This window comes from Protopterus annectens, chromosome 9.part0 (assembly GCF_019279795.1).
Source record: "Protopterus annectens isolate FY-2018-M chromosome 9.part0, PAN1.0, whole genome shotgun sequence".
In the NCBI taxonomy this organism is placed as follows: domain Eukaryota; kingdom Metazoa; phylum Chordata; order Ceratodontiformes; family Protopteridae; genus Protopterus; species Protopterus annectens.
The window spans coordinates 751836384-751858746 of record NC_056743.1 but is presented as its reverse complement, the minus strand read 5'-3'; the positions used below and the strand labels follow the sequence as shown (position 1 = coordinate 751858746).

At 37.7% G+C, this 22363-nt stretch overlaps 1 protein-coding gene across 2 annotated transcripts in view; it reads left to right on the top strand.

Moving 5' to 3' along the window:
- The window catches only part of LOC122811508 (advillin-like), a 731661-nt gene that overhangs the window by 646672 nt on the left and 62626 nt on the right, over positions 1-22363 (top strand). For both annotated transcript variants that reach the window (XM_044083391.1, XM_044083390.1), the window contains exons 14-15: positions 10453-10638; positions 16610-16755. In XM_044083391.1, the coding sequence (XP_043939326.1) occupies positions 10453-10638; positions 16610-16755 (332 nt within the window). The remainder of the gene's footprint in view (positions 1-10452; positions 10639-16609; positions 16756-22363) is intronic.

The window sequence follows — 22363 nt, the reverse complement described above, 5'->3', positions numbered from 1 at the left end:
CAGCTTTGAACTTTGTCCAGAAGAACACTGTACAGTTGAATGCTATTAATTCAATATATCACATGCAGTTTAACACACACATCTGCTTTACTATGCTCATGCCCTATATAGGTATCCTAGATTTAAATTACAAACATGTCGAATACTCATATTCACAGGTAACATATGGATATGGGCAACATCCGATTAACTGGTCTAGCAGTGCCACAGACACGACTGTTTGACAGACACTGTTGCCATATGTGAGCTGTCCTTTCCCAGGGTGTGTCAGGCTCCTCATTTGTGACCCCACCTATCCAACTCTTAGAGCATCACATGTGGACAAAGTCTAACATTAGGGGGGTTATATAGGGACAGATCGTAGATATGCCTATTACAAACCTATGAAGTTTGTGCATGATACATTTCGCATTACCATGACTGTTCTGAAGGTGGTGGGGTCTGAAACTCATGTGTCTGTCATGACTTCATTACTTCCACTTTCAGCTATTTGCCAAACTAATGTAGATGTTTGGAGGAACAGAACAAACACTATGATGGATAAATCTTGACATTCTGTGCAGATCTGCACAGTTGACAGGTATGGCCCACTGCAGACAGAGACAGATGCTATGTCCATAGAATTTGTTGAGCTCCTGCTCATTACAGTAAGTATTGATGGCACATATACATCTTTCCTAATCATCTATTCCATTATTACAGACCAAGTACTACATTAAATTACATGCTAACATGTTTCACATACCTGAGTTATCTTCAGGTTCCTTCTGTGTACAGGATGTCTTCCTGTTTCTTATTTCAAGGTTTTGTTTATGTTTTTTTTTTGGTGTGTGTTTGTCTCTCTCTTTCTCCACTACTGGGATCAAGCTTGTTTGAGTAGGTTGAAGCATGGCTTCTGTAGGTGATGCTCATGTTCAGGTGATGGCCTCTGCAACAATTGCTGTTCCCTGCTTGCTAATTGCATGCATGCAGCTGTGTAGGTCTTCCAATAGCCAATGTCATAGCAACCCACTACTATAATATGTGGGCGTTGTCCCTTTACCTTTCCTGTATGGAAGACATCCTTTGTGTGTGTGGGCAGCAGTGTTACAGACAGCAGGTAGCAATACCTCTTACAACAGGACTTGTGGACACAGGCCAACTTCATGTTTGTATAAGGTTCCAGACCTAGGGACAGTGTGTGAGTATTGCTGTTGATATGCATTACATACTGCTAGTTTTACAGGGTTTGTGTGTACATGCTAGTTTTGCATGGAATGCAGTCTGTCTGCATAGCTCTCAACTGTGGGCCTTTCCACATGATGGCCAGAGGATTGGCTGTTATGTTTTGTCTGTTCCCCACACAGGTCTTGTCCCTGACATATCAGTGGCATTCTCTCCCTTGATTGCTATCAGTACATGGCAACATCCATTTGAGTTTCTGACTTCATATTCCTGAGTAAGGGTATGTTGCAACCAATCCTATAACACCAGTAACTTTCACAGTGTATAACAGCAATATTTCAAATATGGCCCTGTGTTTCAACCTCTGTCCCACACCTATATACCAGGCTTTGTACAGATGTCATGCAGTAAGAGGTTGATAGGTAATGGTCTATCATTATTTAGTGCTGACATTCCTGCTATCATTCCAGTGATGTTGTGGACTTCGACCCCGAAGGTGGCTGTGCTGGGGGCTGAGCAGGAAGGGCAAGTTGACCCTCTAATTGCGCCACGTGGCCCTCAAGCTGGCATAGCAGATCTCCAAACTCCCTTCGGAGCTCACTACGCACCAATCCCTGGACCTGACGTTGGGTGACAGTATCCTGTCCGTGCCCACTCCCGAGGGGGAGGGATGATCCCCATCCCCTGAGGCGGTTCCACCAGAAGGTGGTACAGAACCAGAGGATGAGGAGGTCCCAGGGTGGGTCCCAGATGTGCTGGGGCACATAGCCACAACCAGATGAGGTGTTGCAGTTTTAGAACATATGTGGGTTAGTAATAGTCAACACAATCCAGGATTAGTTATAACAGCATACATAGATATTCCCTTTAACCCAAAATACCAGATTTGGAACAGTTGCATGGGAAACAGAACAGATGCATATATGAAACTACAGTGGTCATTACAACAACATGCAGGTTACATTGATAGCAACAGGCCACCAATGATAGTATTTCAACATGGGTGGGAGAGAGAGATGTCAATTAACAACTTATATATCCTTGCAGTACTCACAACTTTAATGATCAATGGTCTAATCATTACTCTACAGATATTATTACAATACCCTATAGCCTTGGTTTGGGCAGTTGTGTGTTTGTACACAGTGTATACTTCAACTGGCTTATAGCTAAATTCTACTTCTCTTACCTGGTAGACCTGTGGAGGGAATGTTTGTTAACACTTCTTGACTGTTTCTACACATATTCCCAGATTCCTAGTTGTAGTTATGCACATACCACTCAGTCTCTTAATGTACAACATCTAGACAAAGCCTGACAACATGGGGGTACAAATAGGGACATATTTTGAATATTGCTCTTATAAACTTTTAGACAGTTGCTAGAGTAACAGGATTTGTATTAATATACATTTTCTGAAGGATATGAAGTCTGACACTCAAATATATTTCTTTATTTGGTGACTACAATCCTGATATCATCCCACTGATTTGCCAGGAAAAAAGAGGAACAGGACAAAAATATGAGCCAAATATCTGGACATTCTGGGAAAATCTGTACAGTTGAGAGGTATTTATGCATGCAGGTTACTACCACTCCCAGGATTTGAACCATGGCTATGTGTGCTAAAAATGCAACAATTTGAGTTTCATCAGAATGAGCTATTTAGAAACTGCTGTCTGTTACTTCAGTGTTTTCTGTCTAAGTTTCTCTTGGTTGTACAATCAGACCTTGTACTTACAACAGTTGTATACAGACATATGTTTTATGTAGCACAGTGTGGGTAACAGTGGTTAACACAACATTAGTATTCAGAGACTGCAACACTAAAATTCGAACCATGGGTGTCTCTGCTAAAAATACAATTTATTTTTCATCAGAGTGAGCTAGTTAGACACCGCTGTCTGCTTCTTCAGTGTTTTATTTCTAAGTCTCTCTTGGTTGTACAATCTGACCTTGTAATTACAACAGTCTTATACAGACATTCCTAGACATATTTTTATGTAGCACAGTGTGAGAAACAGTGGTTGACACAACAGTACTATTCTTATATCAGATGTTGGTGAATGCTACATGTCAGGCCATACAATACCAGAGTAAACACTACCAGTCCAGGATTTAAAACGTTATTGCCAGGGAGTTACAGTTTTCTTATCTGAAAGACCTGTTTGTTAACACTATCTGACTGTTTCTACACATATTCCCAGATTACTAGTTAATATTACGCACATACCTCTCACTCTCTTAATGCACATACTCTGGACAAAGCTTGACAACATGGGGGAACAAATAGGGACATATTTTGAATATTGCTCTTATAAACTTGGAGAGTTGCTAGAGTAACCGGATTTGTTTTAATATACATTTTGTGAAGGATTTGAGGTCTGAAAATCAAATGTAAGTCATTATTTAGTGACTACAGTTCTGAGATCATCCCAGTGATTTACCAGGGAGACAGAGGAACAGGCCAAAAATATGAACCAATTATCTGGACATTCTGCGAAAACCTGTACAGTTGAGAGGTATGATTATGCATACAGCTTACTACCACTCCCATGGCTATGTGTGCTAAAAATACAACAATTTGAGTTTCATCAGAGTGAGCTATTTAGAAACCGCTGTCTGTTACGTAAGTGTTTTCTGTGTAAGTCTCTCTTGGTTGTACAATCAGACCTTGTACTTAAAAACCGTCTTATACAGACATTCCTAGATATATTGTTTATGTAGCACAGTGTAGGTAACAGTGGTTAACACATTACTATTCAGAGACTGCAACACTAAATGCCATACAATACCGGAGTAAACACAACCAGTCCAGGATTTAGAACTTTATTGCCAGGCAGTTACGGTTTTATTGAAATATCACCTATATGGGACTATTACTGTCATATTTTCTGGCTTATTCAGTACAACACATACACAGTTTTTATACTACCAGGTGACTTTCTACTACTTTATATTTATGTGGTATGACTACTATAAGCAGGATTGTTACTCACCAGCCTTGCAACACAGCCTTTGCAACCTACTAGCATGGGCTTCCTGATTCACAGCCCACTCAGCTACAGCTGTAAAGGGAATAGAGAAATATTTAGCCATATCTATAAATCACATACACAGGCTGGAATTTGGTAGACAGTTATTGATATGAATACTTACACACTACTGGGACATCACCCTCTGCTTTGCTTCTTGGACCCACACATCCAAGAACTCCCTCTTCCTCCACTTCAAGTTGGCGTAGTGATGCCAGACCTGTGAGTCAGAGGGATACCAGTGGCATTGGTGAGATCATGGACGAGACAGTCCCAGACTTCCACTTTATATTGGGAGCCCTGGTACTGGCCCTGCAGCAGTCTCTTATTATAGTTATTTACCAGGAGTCCTACCATGACCTTGGATTCCTGTATGCCCCAGCGCTGCAGCCGGAAGCACATGCTCTCACCAACACCTGTCATACTGCCTACAGTGGGAAGCTGCAGCCAGTTATGAGCTGTATTTCTGCCTGCGTGGTTTAAATATGGCTGATTTCCTGCACTTTGCCATGATTTGATGGTTTTGAATATGCTAAGCTAAGCTAAGTTACTGGCAAACCTGCTTAGCTAAGGCTGGCAGTGCTTAAAGGGGCAGGTTTAGCACTACTTACCAATGGGCAAATCCACTTAGGTGGGCTACTCATTGCTTAGCAGTCATATTTACACAATGCTTATACCTGGTAAGTAGAGCTGTGCAATGCTTAGCATTGCTTATTTTTTATTTTATAGACTATCTGCAGTATGGGATTGATTCATCATTCATTACATATTATAAATTAGTTTACTGTCCCTGACATCCCCCAGTGTGTTTTCATTACATTTATTCATGTGTGACTATACTGTATAGGGCACTTGTGTTTATATGGGGATTTCATAATTTTATTAAACTGACACCTCACATCTGGACCTACTACAGTACTCTGGTTAACAAATATATGTTATTTAGTAGCTAATTATAAAAAAAAAATGTTTATGTACTGCTTTCACATGTAAAATGCAAATTGGTTACAGTGGGGATTGAACCAGGAATGGCTGGTTGCCAAGCATATGGTGTAACCACTACACTATTTCAGTACTGCTGATGTTGGATGTCACTATTTAACTTCTTGTGTTGTTTAAGCTGGACTAAGCATAGCTAAGCAACAGGCACACCCATGCAGCTACGCTTAAACTTTATTGCATGTTTTAAAAAAAATATTTGTTGTGTTTTTTTTTATTTGTACCCTTCAGAATATCCCTGCTAATGCTGAACTTGTTATTCTATCAACTTTCTGCTTTGTGTTATTCTATCCACTTTTGGCTTGGTAGGGATGATTGTCCCTTATGGCTTTGACCAGATTTCTTACCCTGATGGGTTGGGGGTGTTGCGAGCATTCTCACTTGTTTTAAATTGCCGAAAGGCAATTCTGGAGTGCAGGGGGTGTGTGTATTGTGAGAGTTCTGCTCTCAGACACACCTCCTGTGCTTGTACATGGAACCATGTCCATTTTAGAGCATGGCAGCGCTCCTTCATACGTATGCATGGTGCGCTGCCATGCTGAACAGGAATGGTCCCTGCCATGCAGGAGTAACTTATTCCTGCATGGCTGCTTGCTGAATCCGGGGGAAGATCTAGAAAGCTAGAGAAAGTTACTTAAGTTGGGAGCAGATAGAGGTGTACAGTTAGGGTTGATAGGCTGTTTAAGGGGGGTGGGTACAGAGACAGGTCCATTGGCTTAACAGGTATTCTTTAGTGGCTCGCTTGAATTGACTAAATTGCTTGAGTGACCTGATCTCTAGTGGGAGTTTGTTCCAGGCCTTGGAAGGATTATAGCTATAGAGACTACATCCTTTCTTAGTTTTAGATTTGTGGATTTGTAGCAGATCTAGGTTAGAGCTCTGGAGGAATCTAGCAGGTGAATAGTGAGAGAAGACAGATGATAGGGTAGGACATTAAGAAGGCTGATAAAGGATAGAGTGGATGATCTGGAGTTGAGGGAGAAGAAGCTGGTGAGGTAATTCTAGCCAGTTAAGGTGTTTGAGTGAGAGACAGTGATGTGACTTGTATGTTTGATGGGCTGCAAATTTGGCTATTTTGTTGTAGGCAGATTCAAGTTTGGCAAGGAGTGTGGAGTGGAGGCAAGTAAGAATTTGAGAGACATATAATTGACTGAGTAGGAGGTAGGCATAAGAGAGAGTTACTTTAGCTTCACTGGTGGGAAACTTTTTGTTGCGGTAGAGGAGCCCTAGTTTCTGATGAGTTTTCTTGATACAGTTGTTAATGTGTAGATCAAATTTAAGTTTGTCATCAATGATGACACCAAGGAGTTTAGTGCTAGTTTCCACCTCATTGTGTGTGTTATTGAGGGATAGGATTGTGAAAGTGGATTTAATGTGGTTGTAATTTTTAGGAAGAAAAAGCAGTAGCTTGTTTTTTTTTTGGGGGGGGGGGTTAAGGATAAGCTGGTTATCAGAGAGACAGTTTTCTACTGAGTTAAATGAAGTCTATGTTGTAGAGATGAGTTTGGAGGGACAGTCAGCAATAGTGATGACAGTAGAGCCATCAGCATATTGGACCAATGATGACTGAGGGCAGGAAGAATAAAGAAGATTAGTGAAGATGTTGAAAAGTAGTGGACCAAGGATGGAACTCTGAGGGACACCCATTTTAACTGGGAGAGGAGGGGAGAGTGCAGATTGCCACTTCACTGCTTGAAATCTGTCTGTGAGGTAGCTGGAAAACCATGCAACAGTAACAGGAGAGAAGTTAAGGTTGGTTAGTTTGTGCAGAAGGAGATGGTGAGAGACAGTGTTGAAAGCTTTAAAGAGATCTAAGAATAGGCAGGAGACAAGTTTGTTGTTATCTCTGGCAAGGGATATAGTATTATGGAATGATAGTAGGGCAGTAGTAATATTATGCTTTGGTCTAAAGCCATGTTGAGTAGGTATGAGCAGATTTTCAGAGAGTAGGTAGTGCATAACATGTTTATGTATGCATTTTTCTAGAATTTTACAGAGAGGTGAGAGGATGGCAATTGGTCTAAAATTAGTGACATCTGAGGAGTTACCTCCTTTATGTATTGGTAGAGTGAAGAATTGTTTCCATATGGAAGGGACTTTGGGCTCTGAAATGGAGCGGTTGATTAAGATAGATACAGGGAGAGAAAAAGAGTCAGCAGATAACTGAAGGAAAAGGGAAGGAATGTTGTCGGTAGATGCTTGAGTTTAGAGAGTAGGGATTTGATGTAGCTAGTGGGTACAGGTTTGAGGGAAAAAGAATTTGATGAAAGTATAGTGGGATTTGATAGAGAGTGGTTTGAAATATTATTAAAGGTAGATGAGTTGGCACTGGGGTTAAAAAGTTTGGATATAGAGTCAATGAAATATGTGTTGAAGGTGGAGGCAGTATCTTGTGTTGAAGGTGGAGGCAGTATCTTTGGGAGTCTTATCAGGAAAAGGATTGGGGGAGTTGGGACCACCAGGATGTAGTATGTGGTTTAATGAGTTTCACAATTGTTTGGGTTTAGATTTCAAGCCTGAGGGTGGATTATAGTAGAAGTCTGTTTTATCTTTATTAACACACGTTTTGGTCTGATTGCTAAGTTCTTTGTATTTTAGCAAGTCTCCAGGGAGCTTTGTTTTGGTCCATGTGTTCCATGCTCTGTCTCTATTTTTCATTTGGATGTGGGTGGAATTTGATAGCCATGGAGATATATTAGATTTAATATGGACTGTGTGAAGTGGGGCAAGTGAGTCAAGAATACTGTTAAAGGTGGAGTTGAAAGACAGGACAGCATCATCAAGGGGGAGTTGGGTAAGGAAATTCCAGTTAACTTTAGAGAGAAGAGATCTGGGTAGAGGTTAGTAAGCTGGTGGCATGTGATAAATCTATGCTGATTAGTAAAGTGAGGGATATATCTAAGTACTTTTATTGGGGCGTGATCACTTAGTGTGTTGGGAAGGGTTTCAGGATTGGGATATTTAGAGGAATGAGAGACTAGAATCCAGTCGATAAGGGTGCTGTGTGTATGAGAGTTGTTGGTATGGGTGGCATCAGTGATAAGTTGAGTAAAGCCATACAAGTTCATGTGTAAGGAAGAATTTGGGGTGCAGCGAGTTAACCAATTAATATTGACATCGCCAAGAATAATGGTTTCATTAGGAATATGTTGAGAGAAGTATGAGAGTATGTTTTCCAGCAGGGGTAAGTTATCCCCTGGGGGAATATAGATTGCTACTATTGTGATGGTGGTATGGGTGTTAAGTTCAAGGTTGGCTGTCAGTATTTCAGCAGAGGAAAAGGACGGGATAGTTTTATTAGGAGTTGTCAGAGTAAGGTGGTTAGAGTAAACAATGGCAACACCACCACCCTTTTTCTTTTAGCGGTCAAGGCACAGTGTACTATAGCCAGCAGTGAGAAAGTCTTTGTCATGGTGTAGGGGTTTTAGCCAAGTTACTGTTAGGGTGATGACATCAGGGGTGTGGCTTGAGATCCAAGCATGAAGTTCACTAACCTTGTTTAATATACTTCTAGTGTTTATTGAGTAAAAGAAGATTTGTTTGTTTGAGGGGGCAGAAGCGTATAGGTTAGTGGGACTATAGTTATAGGTGGAGTTGTGTTGCGTGGGACTCAAAGGGTTGAATATCTCCTGCAAGTAGAAGAACTTTAGGGTAGTAGTGGCAGTTATATTTGTATAAGTTAAAGATAAAATATTTTGTTTTATTTTTAGGGAATGTGGTGTAGGTGAGGGGAATTTTGATTTTAGGAAGAGGAGTTTCAGTAGAAAAGATAGAAGCAAGAATAACAAATGAATGACAAGGAGATGAAGTATTCCTAGTATGAGGTAATGTAGGAACATTGAGAATAGGAGATAAATGGATATTAAGTGAGGTGAGAGTGTGAAGGAGGAGTAATAGAGGTAGTACAAGAAAAAGAGTAGTAAAGAAAGGCACGCTTGGTAAGAGTATTAAGTGCTAGAGTACTGAAATTGGTGACTGGGGAGTTAGTAGTAGGTTTATTTTGCAGGTAGGTATGTGAGAATGTGTCGCTTAGGTGATGTTTGAGTAGGGGGGTAGGAGTAATGTGGGTAGTGGATGGAGAAATAATAGGTTGCAACTGTAGTATGGGAGAGGGGAGGGGTTAGTTATGGTTTGTGTGGAGAACAGGAAGGGGAAGTAGGGCACAGAGTGGGTGTTAACAATGGTTACCTATTACAAAATCGAAGTTACGGAACTTCAAATACCATATGGTTGACACCGTATGATTGAAGTTCCGTAACTTCGAAATTAAAAAAAAAATAAATAAAAAAATAAAGAAAACGTACCCTGATGAGTTATAGCAGGGGGGCAAGCCCCACTGCCCCCCCACACCCCCCGCTACTTAAATATACCAACTCCGAGATTGCACTTTAATGAACTACTGTGCGGAAAGGGAAGATTTCCCTTTCCTACACCGTAGTGCGATCTCGGAGTTGGTATATTTTTATTTGTTGATTTCTTTTATGTTTATTTTGAACAGTTTGAATTTTCAATTGTTCGATCATTAAAAGGTCGACCTTTAGTGATTCAAACAATTGAAAATTCGGTGTTCCAATAGGAACTCATTAACAATAGTTAGGTATAAAGGAAGTGATATGGGGGGGTGGGAATGGGGGTAGGAGGTGAGCGAATGGAGCAGGGCTACACCAGAGGTGCAGGAAAACTCAAAAAATAATCAGTAGCTATTTGTCTATTAGCAAATGCTGCTAGCAAGCTCTTTAAGGATGAGTAGAGCTAAGGGAATTGGGACTGAACTCAAGTTTTGTTTTGGAATAGTTTTAAACTTAGACTCTGGAGCTCACCTGTTTGCATACAGAGGGAATAAGGATCTTATATAATTAGTAGATTGTGTTGCTACGTAGTGGCTGACTTGATTAAAGCTCTCATCTCTGTGTACCACAGACCTAGAGCTTTAAGAGTGAACTTTGATAGTTTAGTGTCTTTTCAAACTTGCATTCTACTTTGTATCATGTAGTAAATATATTATTCTGTGTTTCCATGCTTAAATTCAAACACTTTATTTTATGAATTTCTAGTGTTATGCATGTTTTCTGCTATTGTATCTGTTCATGAACTAATTACTGAAGCTGTATTTTTATAATTCTTTGTGAAGCTTTTCTCCATGGTTCTTCACTAATAATAGCTTCTCTCCAGTGTAATTTCCACAGTTATACCATGCAAGAAAAAAATGATCATATCATAATCACTTCAGTTTTTCTTGTAACTTCATTTACAGGGAGGAACTAGTCGGGCTGATAAGAAAAATGTGCAGCAAGAGCCCCCTGTGAGATTGTTCCAGGTCCGGGGTACCAACGAATACAATACCAAAAGTACCGAAGTTGCAGCCCGTGCCTCTTCTCTGAACTCAAATGATGTATTTGTGCTGAAGACAGAGCAAGTCTGTTATCTTTGGTGTGGAAAAGTAAGTAACCAAAACCAGAAGACAACATTTATTTAAAATGTGCACTAAAATGCAGCATATCAGTTACTTTTTAGTTTATTAAGTAGTTTTAAGCTGTAGATTAGTAAATGTAGAAACATTAGACTTTATTAGTTTTAAAAATGTTGTACAAAGTAGAGAAAAACAAGGCATAGTATGCAGGTACAGTTCTTTTAGCGGGATTGACTGATTAAAGGTTTATTTGTTCAGCAGAAGCTAATGAAAAAGAATTGCTCCATTATAACCTTAAAAATGGGATGGTGGAATTTTCAGCACGTCTTACCTGCTGGACCACATATATGCAGAGAGCTGTGGAGAAATAAAATAATTCATGAGATCAGTTTGTTTCAATCTTCAAAAGATATAGTAGTTTCTTGTCATGAATAAAATGTTTATGCCACTGATCTACACATCATGTTGTTCTGGGTTTGGTGAAGGTTTAAGTATATTTGTAAGTATTAGCAGTTGTTGATACTGAACTTTATTTATTTACATTTTGGTTACCAGGTTAGAGCTTTAAAAACTGTGAAGGGGTTTCCAACTACTGAGCACCATTAATCTTTACCAATGTAAACCTACATGAAATAAGATACAGAGAGCTAAAAGATCTGAGGTATAAGGCAAACGTATTAGTGATAACGGAAAACTCTGGGCTTGCAAAAGTACAGGTCCAGAATGCCAAGTGATGCCATTATGTAAGATCTAGTGTCTCCATAACTGCTGAATATTATGAAACCTGACTAGTTTTTAGCCATAAATTAGAAGACTTTAACAGCATGACTTAGACCAGATTTAACGATTGTTTCATTCAGCAATTTGATCATATGAACTTTCTGAAAGGACTATATGTATACACAGGTTTGTAGCGAGGGGCTCGTCAGGGATATCATGGAAAAGGCCGAGCTGAAGTTGATTCTAGGCACTTACAACCTAGGAAGAAGATTTTCTCATTCAAGGAAAGGACGTTTTATATGGACATTTTAAAGGACAGGAACCTTTAAAATGTCATTTTTGTGATGAAATATTTTTATGATGCTACCATGCAAATTATTTGAAGGGATTGGTAGTTTGGATGTTAAGTTACAGCACATTCTCCCCCTCCCACCTGTTCCTATTTTTTTCACTATGGGTTTATCAATAAAACTCAAGTAGCTCACTAGTTATTTCCAGACTTCTTAAGAGAGAATAATGAAAAGAATAAGAGACAATGGACCTCATACTCCTATTGTTCTCTCGGCTAATTACGAAATTACTGACTCACACTTTTATACTTGTTCTACTACAATTTGTGTGTCAATCAGAAATTGTCTCATATTAGACCATTAGAAATATGAATATGAAGATGCAAGGGCATATTCTTGATTCCATTAATTCCAGTACATGCAACACATTTGATCAGCTCAGTGGAGGAATGTTTCTACTTATAGGATTATACAATTGTTGCAATGAAAGACATTCCTTCCTGTTATAGCATGATTACAACTTTATGACAAGCTATTTTGCAAAGGCTAGGAAAATGTTGTGTTTTGGTACTATTGTCAGGCAAAGGTTAAGCAAAGTTGTGCCAAGGTCAGCTTAGCTGTGAGTGGTTAGTTCATCAGTTGATTAACTGTTTTGTTCTGTTAATTTATTGCAAATGTTTGATTTTTACACTTGTAGAGTTTTTACAATTCAAGCATTTGGTCTTAATATCAATGATTTATTAATCTGTAATTTCTGTTCTGTTGTTTATAAAGTATTTTTATGTAGCCTATACCTGTTAAATAGACATGCCTCATTAGGCAGAAAAATATAAGTCTAGCTAGATAAATAATATGCCCTTCAATATTATTATGTTTATGAGCTTATATCAGGAGATTGTCCTGTTCTATCCTTCTTCATTGTTTTAGAGGAAAAGTCATTTTCAAACCTGATAACATTATGTCCCAATTTGACAAAAACATTAGATTATGCAGTTGTTAGTACAAGTTGTTTGTTCAAACAGAAGTAACTTTTATAATTATGAATCTTGAAGGTGCTTCTGGCTTTATAGGCATTTCAGGTGAGATATGTGAGATGTCCTTTTTCCAGTGTAGAGTTCTTTCTATAAGTTTAGTATTATTATAGAAAAAGTGGTTATGAAGTTCACCATACTCCTACTCTCCTTTTTTTTCTTGTACTCCATAAATCCTGAGATTGTTCCTCCTTTCCTTGTTACATAAATCTTCCATTTTGTCCAGCAGGTAATTACTGCTGTGTTTCCAAAGTATAATGCACTTCTAGTTCCACAGATAGAATTACCTATAAAGGATATCCATTTGTATTTTAAACCCAACGTGGCCACAACCTTGTAGATGTGACAGGACTGTGTATTGCTGTCAGATTTTGAGCTTTATTAATTTATTTTTGCATTTTTTTTTGTAAACATTGTTACTGGTAAATTTCTGCATAATCTGATGCCTTAAACCGCAGTAATAGTTCAATAGTGGGAGAATTGTCTCTGCTCCAATTTGTCTTTCAGCACTTTTATATTGTGTTTATAATTTACTTTCTTAAAGTAGCATTCTCTCTCTGTCGCATCTTCCACTAACACATTAAGCTAAAATTTCTGAAAGGTCTCCAATATTGGCCTTATTTGATTGAATGCCTCTCTAGCTAGCCCGCTTATTACTCTGTAGCTAGCCTGCATGAAATTTTTGCGAACCCTCCCTCTCTTTTACGATGGTTTTATAAGGCGGTGTGTCTGGCATATACCCTTTATAGTAATCTGATTTCTAAAATCATCCTCTCCCTTCTTTCATTGCTGCTTTCTGTTATATAAGCTATTTATGTATTCTTACCATCCACTGATATCCATCGATCCGTGATACTGAGTTCCCAACCTGCAAACCTGTATTGCTCTTCAGTAAACTTCCATTGGTGTGTTTTGTCTCCTGCTCATTTTCCTAGAGCCCAGCAAAGCTTGAATCCCAAGCTTGCATTCCACAAGTGTTTTGTTCATATCTAGTGCCATTCAGGCAAAGCTAAGGACCTTTGATTGTTAAATCACACTTGATTAAGTTATTTTGAATGATCGCTAGTATTTCCTGCCTTTATGTATGCATTTCACTGCATTTCTTGTAAAAAAAACTCTTCCACTCACTGTGATTGTTATAAGACTGACTTGAAATCACCTTTAGCAGGAAATTTCCAGCAAACTGTTTAATTAGTTTGTGGCATCATTTCACTTGTAGGTCTCTTTTACAATGTTTTTACATTAGGAAGACTGTGTTTATTCATCTTGTGGCAGGAGGTGTTTGTCTTGTCTATCTGAGTTTGGAAATACATAAAAGGACTCATAGTAAAGTCATGTTATTGGCCGGAGTGCTCATTAGTTAGTTTTCTGTTTTTTTTTTTTTCTGTGCTGCTATAAATTTTGCTCATTTGCATGGGTTAGCCTGTACAGTAAGAAGAAGAGCTTGTACAGTAGCAAAAACCTAGAAAGCAAATTTCCCCTGTAGAATGATTCATAATACTGTGCCCTGTAAAGCAGCAATATAGAACAAATACCTTGCTAGTTGGACGTTGAATGGAAATACCTCCAGATTTAGTAGAATTCAGCTTTGCATTAACATTAAAGTTAATAGAATTTAGTACTGTTTAGCATAATCTGACCCAATAAAGCACCTTTATTAGTCTGCACCAAAGGATTGGACACTTTGAATATGCAATTTCCAAACTTTTCTGTAGCCGGGTTGGTGAATATGGGGATACTGAGACAATGTATCAATTGTCTAATGTTTACCAACAACCACTTAATCCTTAAAGAAGCCGAGACAGTGTTCAAGAGGTACAATGACACTGGAGGCTAAACTTTCACATGCAACGCACATCAGTTGTCAAAACCACACACACAACAGCCACCTCACATAGCACAAAACACATCCATAGGCTAATATATCCTGAGGCACTCAAAAGCAATCTTACTAAACAAAAAAGATCATCTAGATTGCCTCGTATCAAAGTTGTGCCTCAGCAAGCCCAAAGGTTCTCAGAAAAAATACTAACACCACACATACTGTTACTTTTGGTGGAGCCCCAAACACTAAGCCCCTAAGGCAAGCAAACACACTTCCCAGTACTCTTGTTATATGGGACACCATTATAAGCTAGATACACTGATGCACTCTAACCAGGCTGAATAAGAAGAAGATAACTGTCCTTTGCTTATCTGGAGCCGGGATCCACCAAATCATGCACACACTTGAGTAATTATGCTACAGATATCTGTATGATTCCATCATAGTCCATGTAGGTGTAAATGACCTAAGATGTACCTCCCTGGATTATATGAAAAGAGACAATATGAAGCTTTCGGAAGATGTGTTTCAGGCTGGTGTGAGCCTAGCATTGAGCAACATATTACCATCACAGAGGATGATGATACAATATGAGCAAGAAATGACTGATTTCAACAACTGGTTGTTTTTCTGGTGTCATTCTAAGGGGATCCAGTATTTGTCAACTTGGGAGGACATGGTTACCAGACCGTGTTACTTTGCCAAGGATGGTCTGCACCTTTCCCTGCTATGCTTTTGAAAATTGGTTAAAACTTTATCCACCTCCATTGTGCCCTTTTTATGCAATGCCAAACATACCAACACAGCAAAATCACAATCATCATACACAGAGGTTAGGAAATTAACTTTTTTCCATTGTAGTGCGATCTTGGAGTTGATATATTTAATTTACAAGGAGGGTGTGGGAGGCAGAACCCCCCACAGAAATGTAATAGAATGTGTGTTTGTTAGTTAGGTGTTGTTGTAGGTGGAGGTGATATTATTTACTTGTGCAATGTAGTTTTCAATGTTATAAAGCACACTTTCCAATGTTCTGAGTTTTCAATGTTTTGGGTTTTCAGTGTTTTGAATTTTCAGTGTTATGGTCTCAGTGTTATGAAATGAAACATTATGAAATTTTAATGTTATGAAGTAGACCCATATATCTATCTATCTATCTATATATATATATATATATATATATATATATATATATATATATATATATATATATATATATATATATATACATACACACATATATATGCTGCGGTAGCGTTGTCGCCTCACAGTAAGACGCTGTCCGGTTCGACTCTCAGTTAGAGCGTCTTCTGGATTCATGCGTGAATGGGTGTACCTTTGTTGAAGGTTGTTCGTCAGGGCTGGCAACTCGGTACGTAAAAATCAACTGTCAATCATTAGTGGATCGGTGTTCCGCTGTGGCGACCCCTAACCGGGAAAAGCCGAAAGTCACAACAACAACAACAACATATATACACATACTGGGATATGGTGGGTGCAACTCCCTACATTGTGGGTTACAAAATTGAATTTCAAATGTAACAGTGAGTTTTGCACTTTGTTGTTATATTATGAAAACCACATTTAATTTTTCAGACGTTTGGAACTTGCATACAAGTGGGGTCTTGATATGATCCAGACTAAAAGTTGAAGAAAAGTGCATAAAACACATCCATAGCCACACGTGTGTTGTTCTAACAAGACTTAAGAGGTATAAGGTTTTTAGAAAAGATTTAACTTCCTTGTCACATTTTTCTGTTATTTGCAGAGCACCTAACAGGAGTTGCTACTTAGCAGCCATCTTGGATAAAGTTCTTGTATACATAATATTTTGATTGGATTTGACAGAAGCAGAAAAATGATGATGCTGAAAATTTAGAGAAAAGTGGTCATTACAGTATATTTAAAAATAAAACTAAAATGATGCCAAGATAATTTTCCAGCTATGTAACCTGTTGATAGGCTAATAGAGCTCATATTTCTGGCTTCTGAAGAGCCACTGTATCTTTCTGATGTCACTTTTATTTCTGTTTTGTGTATTCTCACTGCTTATCACCAGAAAAATGTTTTAGCTCCAAATACTGTAGATGCATCACAGCTGGCACTGATTTAATATCTACTGCTCTACTTCTTAGGGATGCAGTGGTGATGAGCGTGAAATGGCAAAAACTGTTGCCGGTATCATCTCAAAGAGGGATAAGACCACAATCCTGGAGGGCCAAGAGCCAGCAGATTTCTGGGTAGCCTTAGGAGGAAAGGCACCATATGCTAGTGACAAAAGGTAACCTGGTTTTATTTCCTTTTAGTACTGCGGATCTCTGTGTAACATCTGTGATAAATAAAATGTAGCAACCATTTCAGACACAAAAGTATATAGCTCACTCACTAAAGTAGGAATAATGTTTATCAGTTAAATTGACTTTACATGAAACTAAATTCACAAAAAAAAAAAAAAAAAAACTGCTGTAAAATCTTTCAGTGACCCTCAGAGGTAAGTATTTTTAGGGGGCAAACTCTCTTTACCCCATACCCCCAAACTTATAAACACCAACTCTGAGGTTGTATAACAATGGAGAAAAGAGAAAAATTCACTGTTGTCATAGGTTGTATTAGCACTTTTACTTCAGTCTGTTGGCATTCATAGAAATGGCTTTCAGTAGACTGACAGGCTCTATACCACCATTAATAGTCAAGAGGTACAGAAGGACAGATTTACTATTAGTGAAGAGACTTTTATAGTAAGCAGATTTTTGTTAGAGTCTTGAACCAAAAAAGAAGTGAGGGAGAAAATTTGCTATTTCTTGAATCAAAATGATAATTATGAAAGTAGGTGAGATTCAGGCATGTGAAACATATTGCAAAGGGCTAGTGCAAAGAATAATGCTAGGAGAAGTTAAGTTCCCATTTCAGCTCCAGCTGCATGGTAGGCAGAGCCAGATCATGGCCAAACAAGGCCCTAGACTTTGTAACATAACAGGGCTACCTCAATCATATCAGTGTTCCTTTCCTTGGTGGTCTCTCCCAAGTTGTTTTAAAATAATATTCAGATTTTTGAGTGAACATATTACTCTGTTCTTTATATTTATAACTATCCCATAGAGTTGGATTTATTCAGCATGAACAACAGTAAACTGCTTTTCCTTGAAACTCAAATGTATTTAATGTGTACTTGACAAGCCATTAAACTAAAAGACACATGGTTAGTTTTCTATTTACTTTCCAGCCTGCCTAAACCACAACAGCTTCATGTAAGGATGCAGCTACCAGAGGAATCCAGCAATTACAAATTGTGATTGGGCAGAATATCCCCAGAGCTGTAGACAGGGTTCCAGAGGCATCCTCCACCAGAAAAAATAAATAAATAAATAAAATAAAAATGGTGTTTTCTCGTAATTTAAAGCATTCTACACCTGTTTTATTGATGAATATACTGTATGTCATTTCCTTGCACTTTCAAAATTCTGCAAATTGTATGGCTTTTGACTTAAATCACATATAATAAAGTATTTACTTTCATTGTAGTATTGACTTTAAATGTAGGGAAAAAAACTCCCTAGAAAATCTAGAATTTCTGAGAAATTAAACATTTAAAGATGTCATGCCTCTTCAAACTGGTGTGCAGTAATGTACTGCTCCTGCTCTATGCCCCAAAATCAAATAAAAAAAGACCAGAAACTGTAATTATGCATAGAATTTGGCCCAGGCCTCTACAAACTACGAAGCTGTGTGTCATCTTTTCCTGATAATGTTTATCAGAACAATTCCAAAACTGAAGAAAAACAAACTGTCAAAAAACAAACCAAAAGGTTCTGAACCAGGAGGTGTAAAACTCCAAAGGTTTATTAGAAAATGTAAAAGTAAAGCGCTTTTCATCTCCCTTAGTAGGAAGACTTCTTCAGACAAAGGAAAAAATCATCAAACACAATTTAAAACCCAAAAATGGGGTGTGTGTTACAAAATTACAAACAGCTGCCTAAATTGAACCCACTGACATACCTTCACATTTAAAGTTGTATTACATTAAAAGCATAAATAAATGTCCACTTAGTGTAGACAGGGTGTCAAACATAAAAAAGTTTTCAAAAAAGAAACATGAACTTGATGAAAGTAACCAAGAATGTCTTAGTGAAGATTCATGAACCTAATCAAGTGTAAATACTGTTTGTTTCCCTTAAAATACATTTTAGCAAACAACTTTTCATAGGGAAAAACAAAATTCATACAGAATCTTGTGATTAAAAAGAAAATAAAATGAAGTAATGCTTGCAACCAAATATAATATCCATTCCTTAACAGAAAAGGTAGTAAGGAGTACACATCTCTAATGCATAATGAAGAATCAATAATAAATGAATAAATAAACAGTGAAACTCAACTAGGAGTCTGCAATAAGTGGAATTTCAAAGGCGTTTCTAATAAAATAAATGTTATTTCTAATATTAAATAACCGAATATGTTTATTTCTGTGTTAAAAATCTAACACAGAAATTGCTTGTCATTTCAATGCCAACAGAATGCAACAACAGTATATGAAAAAGAATTTTTTTTTTATGTTCCTCGAGCAATGGGTAAAGCACCAAGCTGCGATGAGAACACTTTCTAAGCTTTAGTATGCATAGTTGTAGTAGCCAAAACAATTCAAAATGCATCTGTTTCAGAAAAAATATGGCAAGGCATTGCGTGAAAGACACATCTAAATCAAAACAAACAAACCGCCGGATTCACAAGACGGTACTTCATTCAAGAACCATGCAGGTACTAAGCATGCGAAAAAGGCGGATAGCCAAACAAATGAAAAATCAGTTCACAATCGTGAATACAGCACATTGTTCTGCAAATGAGTTTGTACTGTGTGTGAAAAAGGTAATAAATAAAGTAGCAGAAGACAAAAAAAAAAAAAGAAAGAAAGAAACGCAACACCTAAGTAAATCCACAGCTGTTGGTGTTCAATGACATTGACAATAAGTAAACATAGCACTTCAAAATACCGTGGGTCTAAACATTAAGGTCTCGTTGCTTACGCAAAAAGGTGTATGTGTCTAGAAGTAAGCAAAAATCAAGTCAGACCACAATGCAGAACCTGACAAAAATAAAACATACAAATCCTGAACGAAACTATGCAAAATGAAAATAAAAATAAAATAAGGTATGTTTATCAGAACCATATTCACAGAAAATACACTACTTTTTGAAAGTATCTTAAATATCTGGCAACTCAAAGGTGTGACTATGTCTAGAATATTCAGCATATTGGAGCTAAACTCTCATCAGCCCTACCTGTGATTATGTACACTTACCTGTCACCACAGATGCAGAGCTTCTGAAGCCTATACCCACAATAAACCTCAGCTGTAGCTTAGGAAGTCATAAACTGAATAGAATCATAATCTCAGCTCATACGTGTGTCATATTATAGAGACCTCCCACTGACCAGCAACTGCACCCCTACACTCCTGCATCCCTCAGCATGTGTTATTACTTACACACACATGTAGATAGGTATATAGAGATAAAGGTAGAGATATAGATACAGATTGTTTTTCACTTACTCAGCAGTCAGATGTTTACTGCTGACCTGCTCACAGCTGAACACTGTGCATTTTAGTGTGAGACACTTGAATTCCCAGATTATTTATGCAAGTATACTTACCCTGAGTTTGTGTGGCCTCAGAGACAGAAAATGTATACATCAGGAGTATAGCATCTTGCCTTTATGTTGGTATACAGGGGACTTACACCATTGTAAGAATTTTTTTCACAATTCCCTGCATGATCATGAGTAAAGCATGACTCGAGCAATTAGTAACAAGTCAGTGAAACTCAAGTGGCATTACATTATTTATTTATTTATTTGCATTTCTTTACCAGGATGGTCCAGCTAGGCCATAAGTACCCATTTTCAGTGGAGTCCTGGGTAGAAAAGCTTCACATATAAGACATTTCACACACAATAGAGAATTTACATTAATAAAGACATTTAGTACATATTATTGGCAGTTTATACAACTGGTGAACAAAAACAGTACATAAGTAATCATTCTCAAATCAAAGATATTATACAAGCAATACAAAGTATATACATGAGAACATTCCATATGAGTAGTTTTCAGCTAGCAAAATGTATATAGGACACTTCATGCACTGGGTGCAAAGCAGATATAGGAATGAATTAGAGACTAGGTACTTAAATGTTTCACATGTTTAGGAGGTGTAATAGCTGGGTGATAGTTTATAAGAGTCCTGTTGCAGGAATCAGCATTAGTAAATTAGATCCCAATAATAAAATAACAATAGCCCAAATACAGTCTATAAATCTAAGCTGGCCATATAAGAATTACATACTATTTACCCTTGACCAATTATACTTGATATTCAGCTGTAAAAACAATGTATCCAGTTAACCAAATAAGCATTTGTATCAATACAGGTTAGCCTGTTCAACAAGTTGTTGGGTAAAAAACAGTCACTCTGGAAATTCCAAATAAACATCATCTGATAACAGTACTGTAGCCAAGGAATAACAATTACAAGTCATCACAGTAGTTAAACAGGACATCACTGTCTGCTGGAGAACACCACAAAATACTCAAAAAATGGAAGACCTTCAACATGGCTGCATACTGATCAACAGCTCAATTTCAGCTCTCCCAGTGTGAAAACAGAAAGTGAGATATGAGGGCCAGTAAATCTGCTAGTTTTAGTAAGATTAAGTTACTGGCTGATAAAGACACTGTCTGGATGCCAGCAAAGAAGAAAATTAGAGAGCCTGAAAGAAAATCAACTAGAAAAGGTGAAGAGAACATGTTGACTGGAAAGAATTCTGAAACTGTTCAGCAAAGAGCAGTTCAAGCTCCAGCTTTGTTGCAAGAGATGGCATCCAGTAATTTAGAGGAAAAATAAATCAAATGTGCCCAGAGCTGATTAAAATAAATGAAACATTGATAGTGTATTCAACTCAAATAACAAAAGGCTGGAAAAATGGAATAAGCTTTGAACAGCTATTCAGAGTAACTGATAAAACTGCAAAAATCAGAGGTCAAAATGAAGAAAATGCTGACTGGATATGAGACTGCTCAAGAAGACCTGTTTCAAAAACTGTTAGAGTCAGAGGACAGACCACATAGGGAAAACCTTATATTTTCTGCTAGTGAAGTCAGCAGATATGTAGACAGTCCTAAGACTGTAGATATATACAAGTAAACAGTTTCAAGAAACTAGAAGGAATAGACTGCATTAATTTTATGAAAGCAGAAATGAGCAACTGGACTGGTATGCCACATCAGGATCTGTTTATTGAAAGAACACATTGTGTGTATGCTCCAAGCCTGGTCATGAGAAAGCAGCCAAGACTTGTATTAGTAAAGATGCAATTATAAAAGAAATATGTAGAAGGTCCTGAAATGGTGGTTAAAAAATACAAAATTGAGAAAGACCACCCATTGAGAATGAAGTGCCAGAAAGTTTAATAAATGTTGGGCACTTTCAGCCACACTGGTTTTCATCAGACATAACTGTTAATGTTGAATAAACACATAAATTGGGTTTTCCCCTGTCTCATGACCCAATGTTAATCAATCAAAGAAAACTAGAAAAAGCCTAACAAGTACACTTAGTAAAAAATGCAGTAGCAATCAATGTAAATGTAAAAAAAATAGATATAAAAATAAAAACAATTCCATCTGCACTTATTGCTATCCTAATTCCTGGTCAAACCCACCTTCCAGGTTCACAGTAAGCATGGAATAAATCTGACATTTTAACTCTCTAAATTCAAGTTCATTGTCCCTGTCTCCATTGAAATTACTAGGAACATGGTCAATAATACTAAAAAGAAATTTCTTGAAATGCTGACACCCCAGGGAATGTTTGCCTAAAGTGTTCTCTTTGTT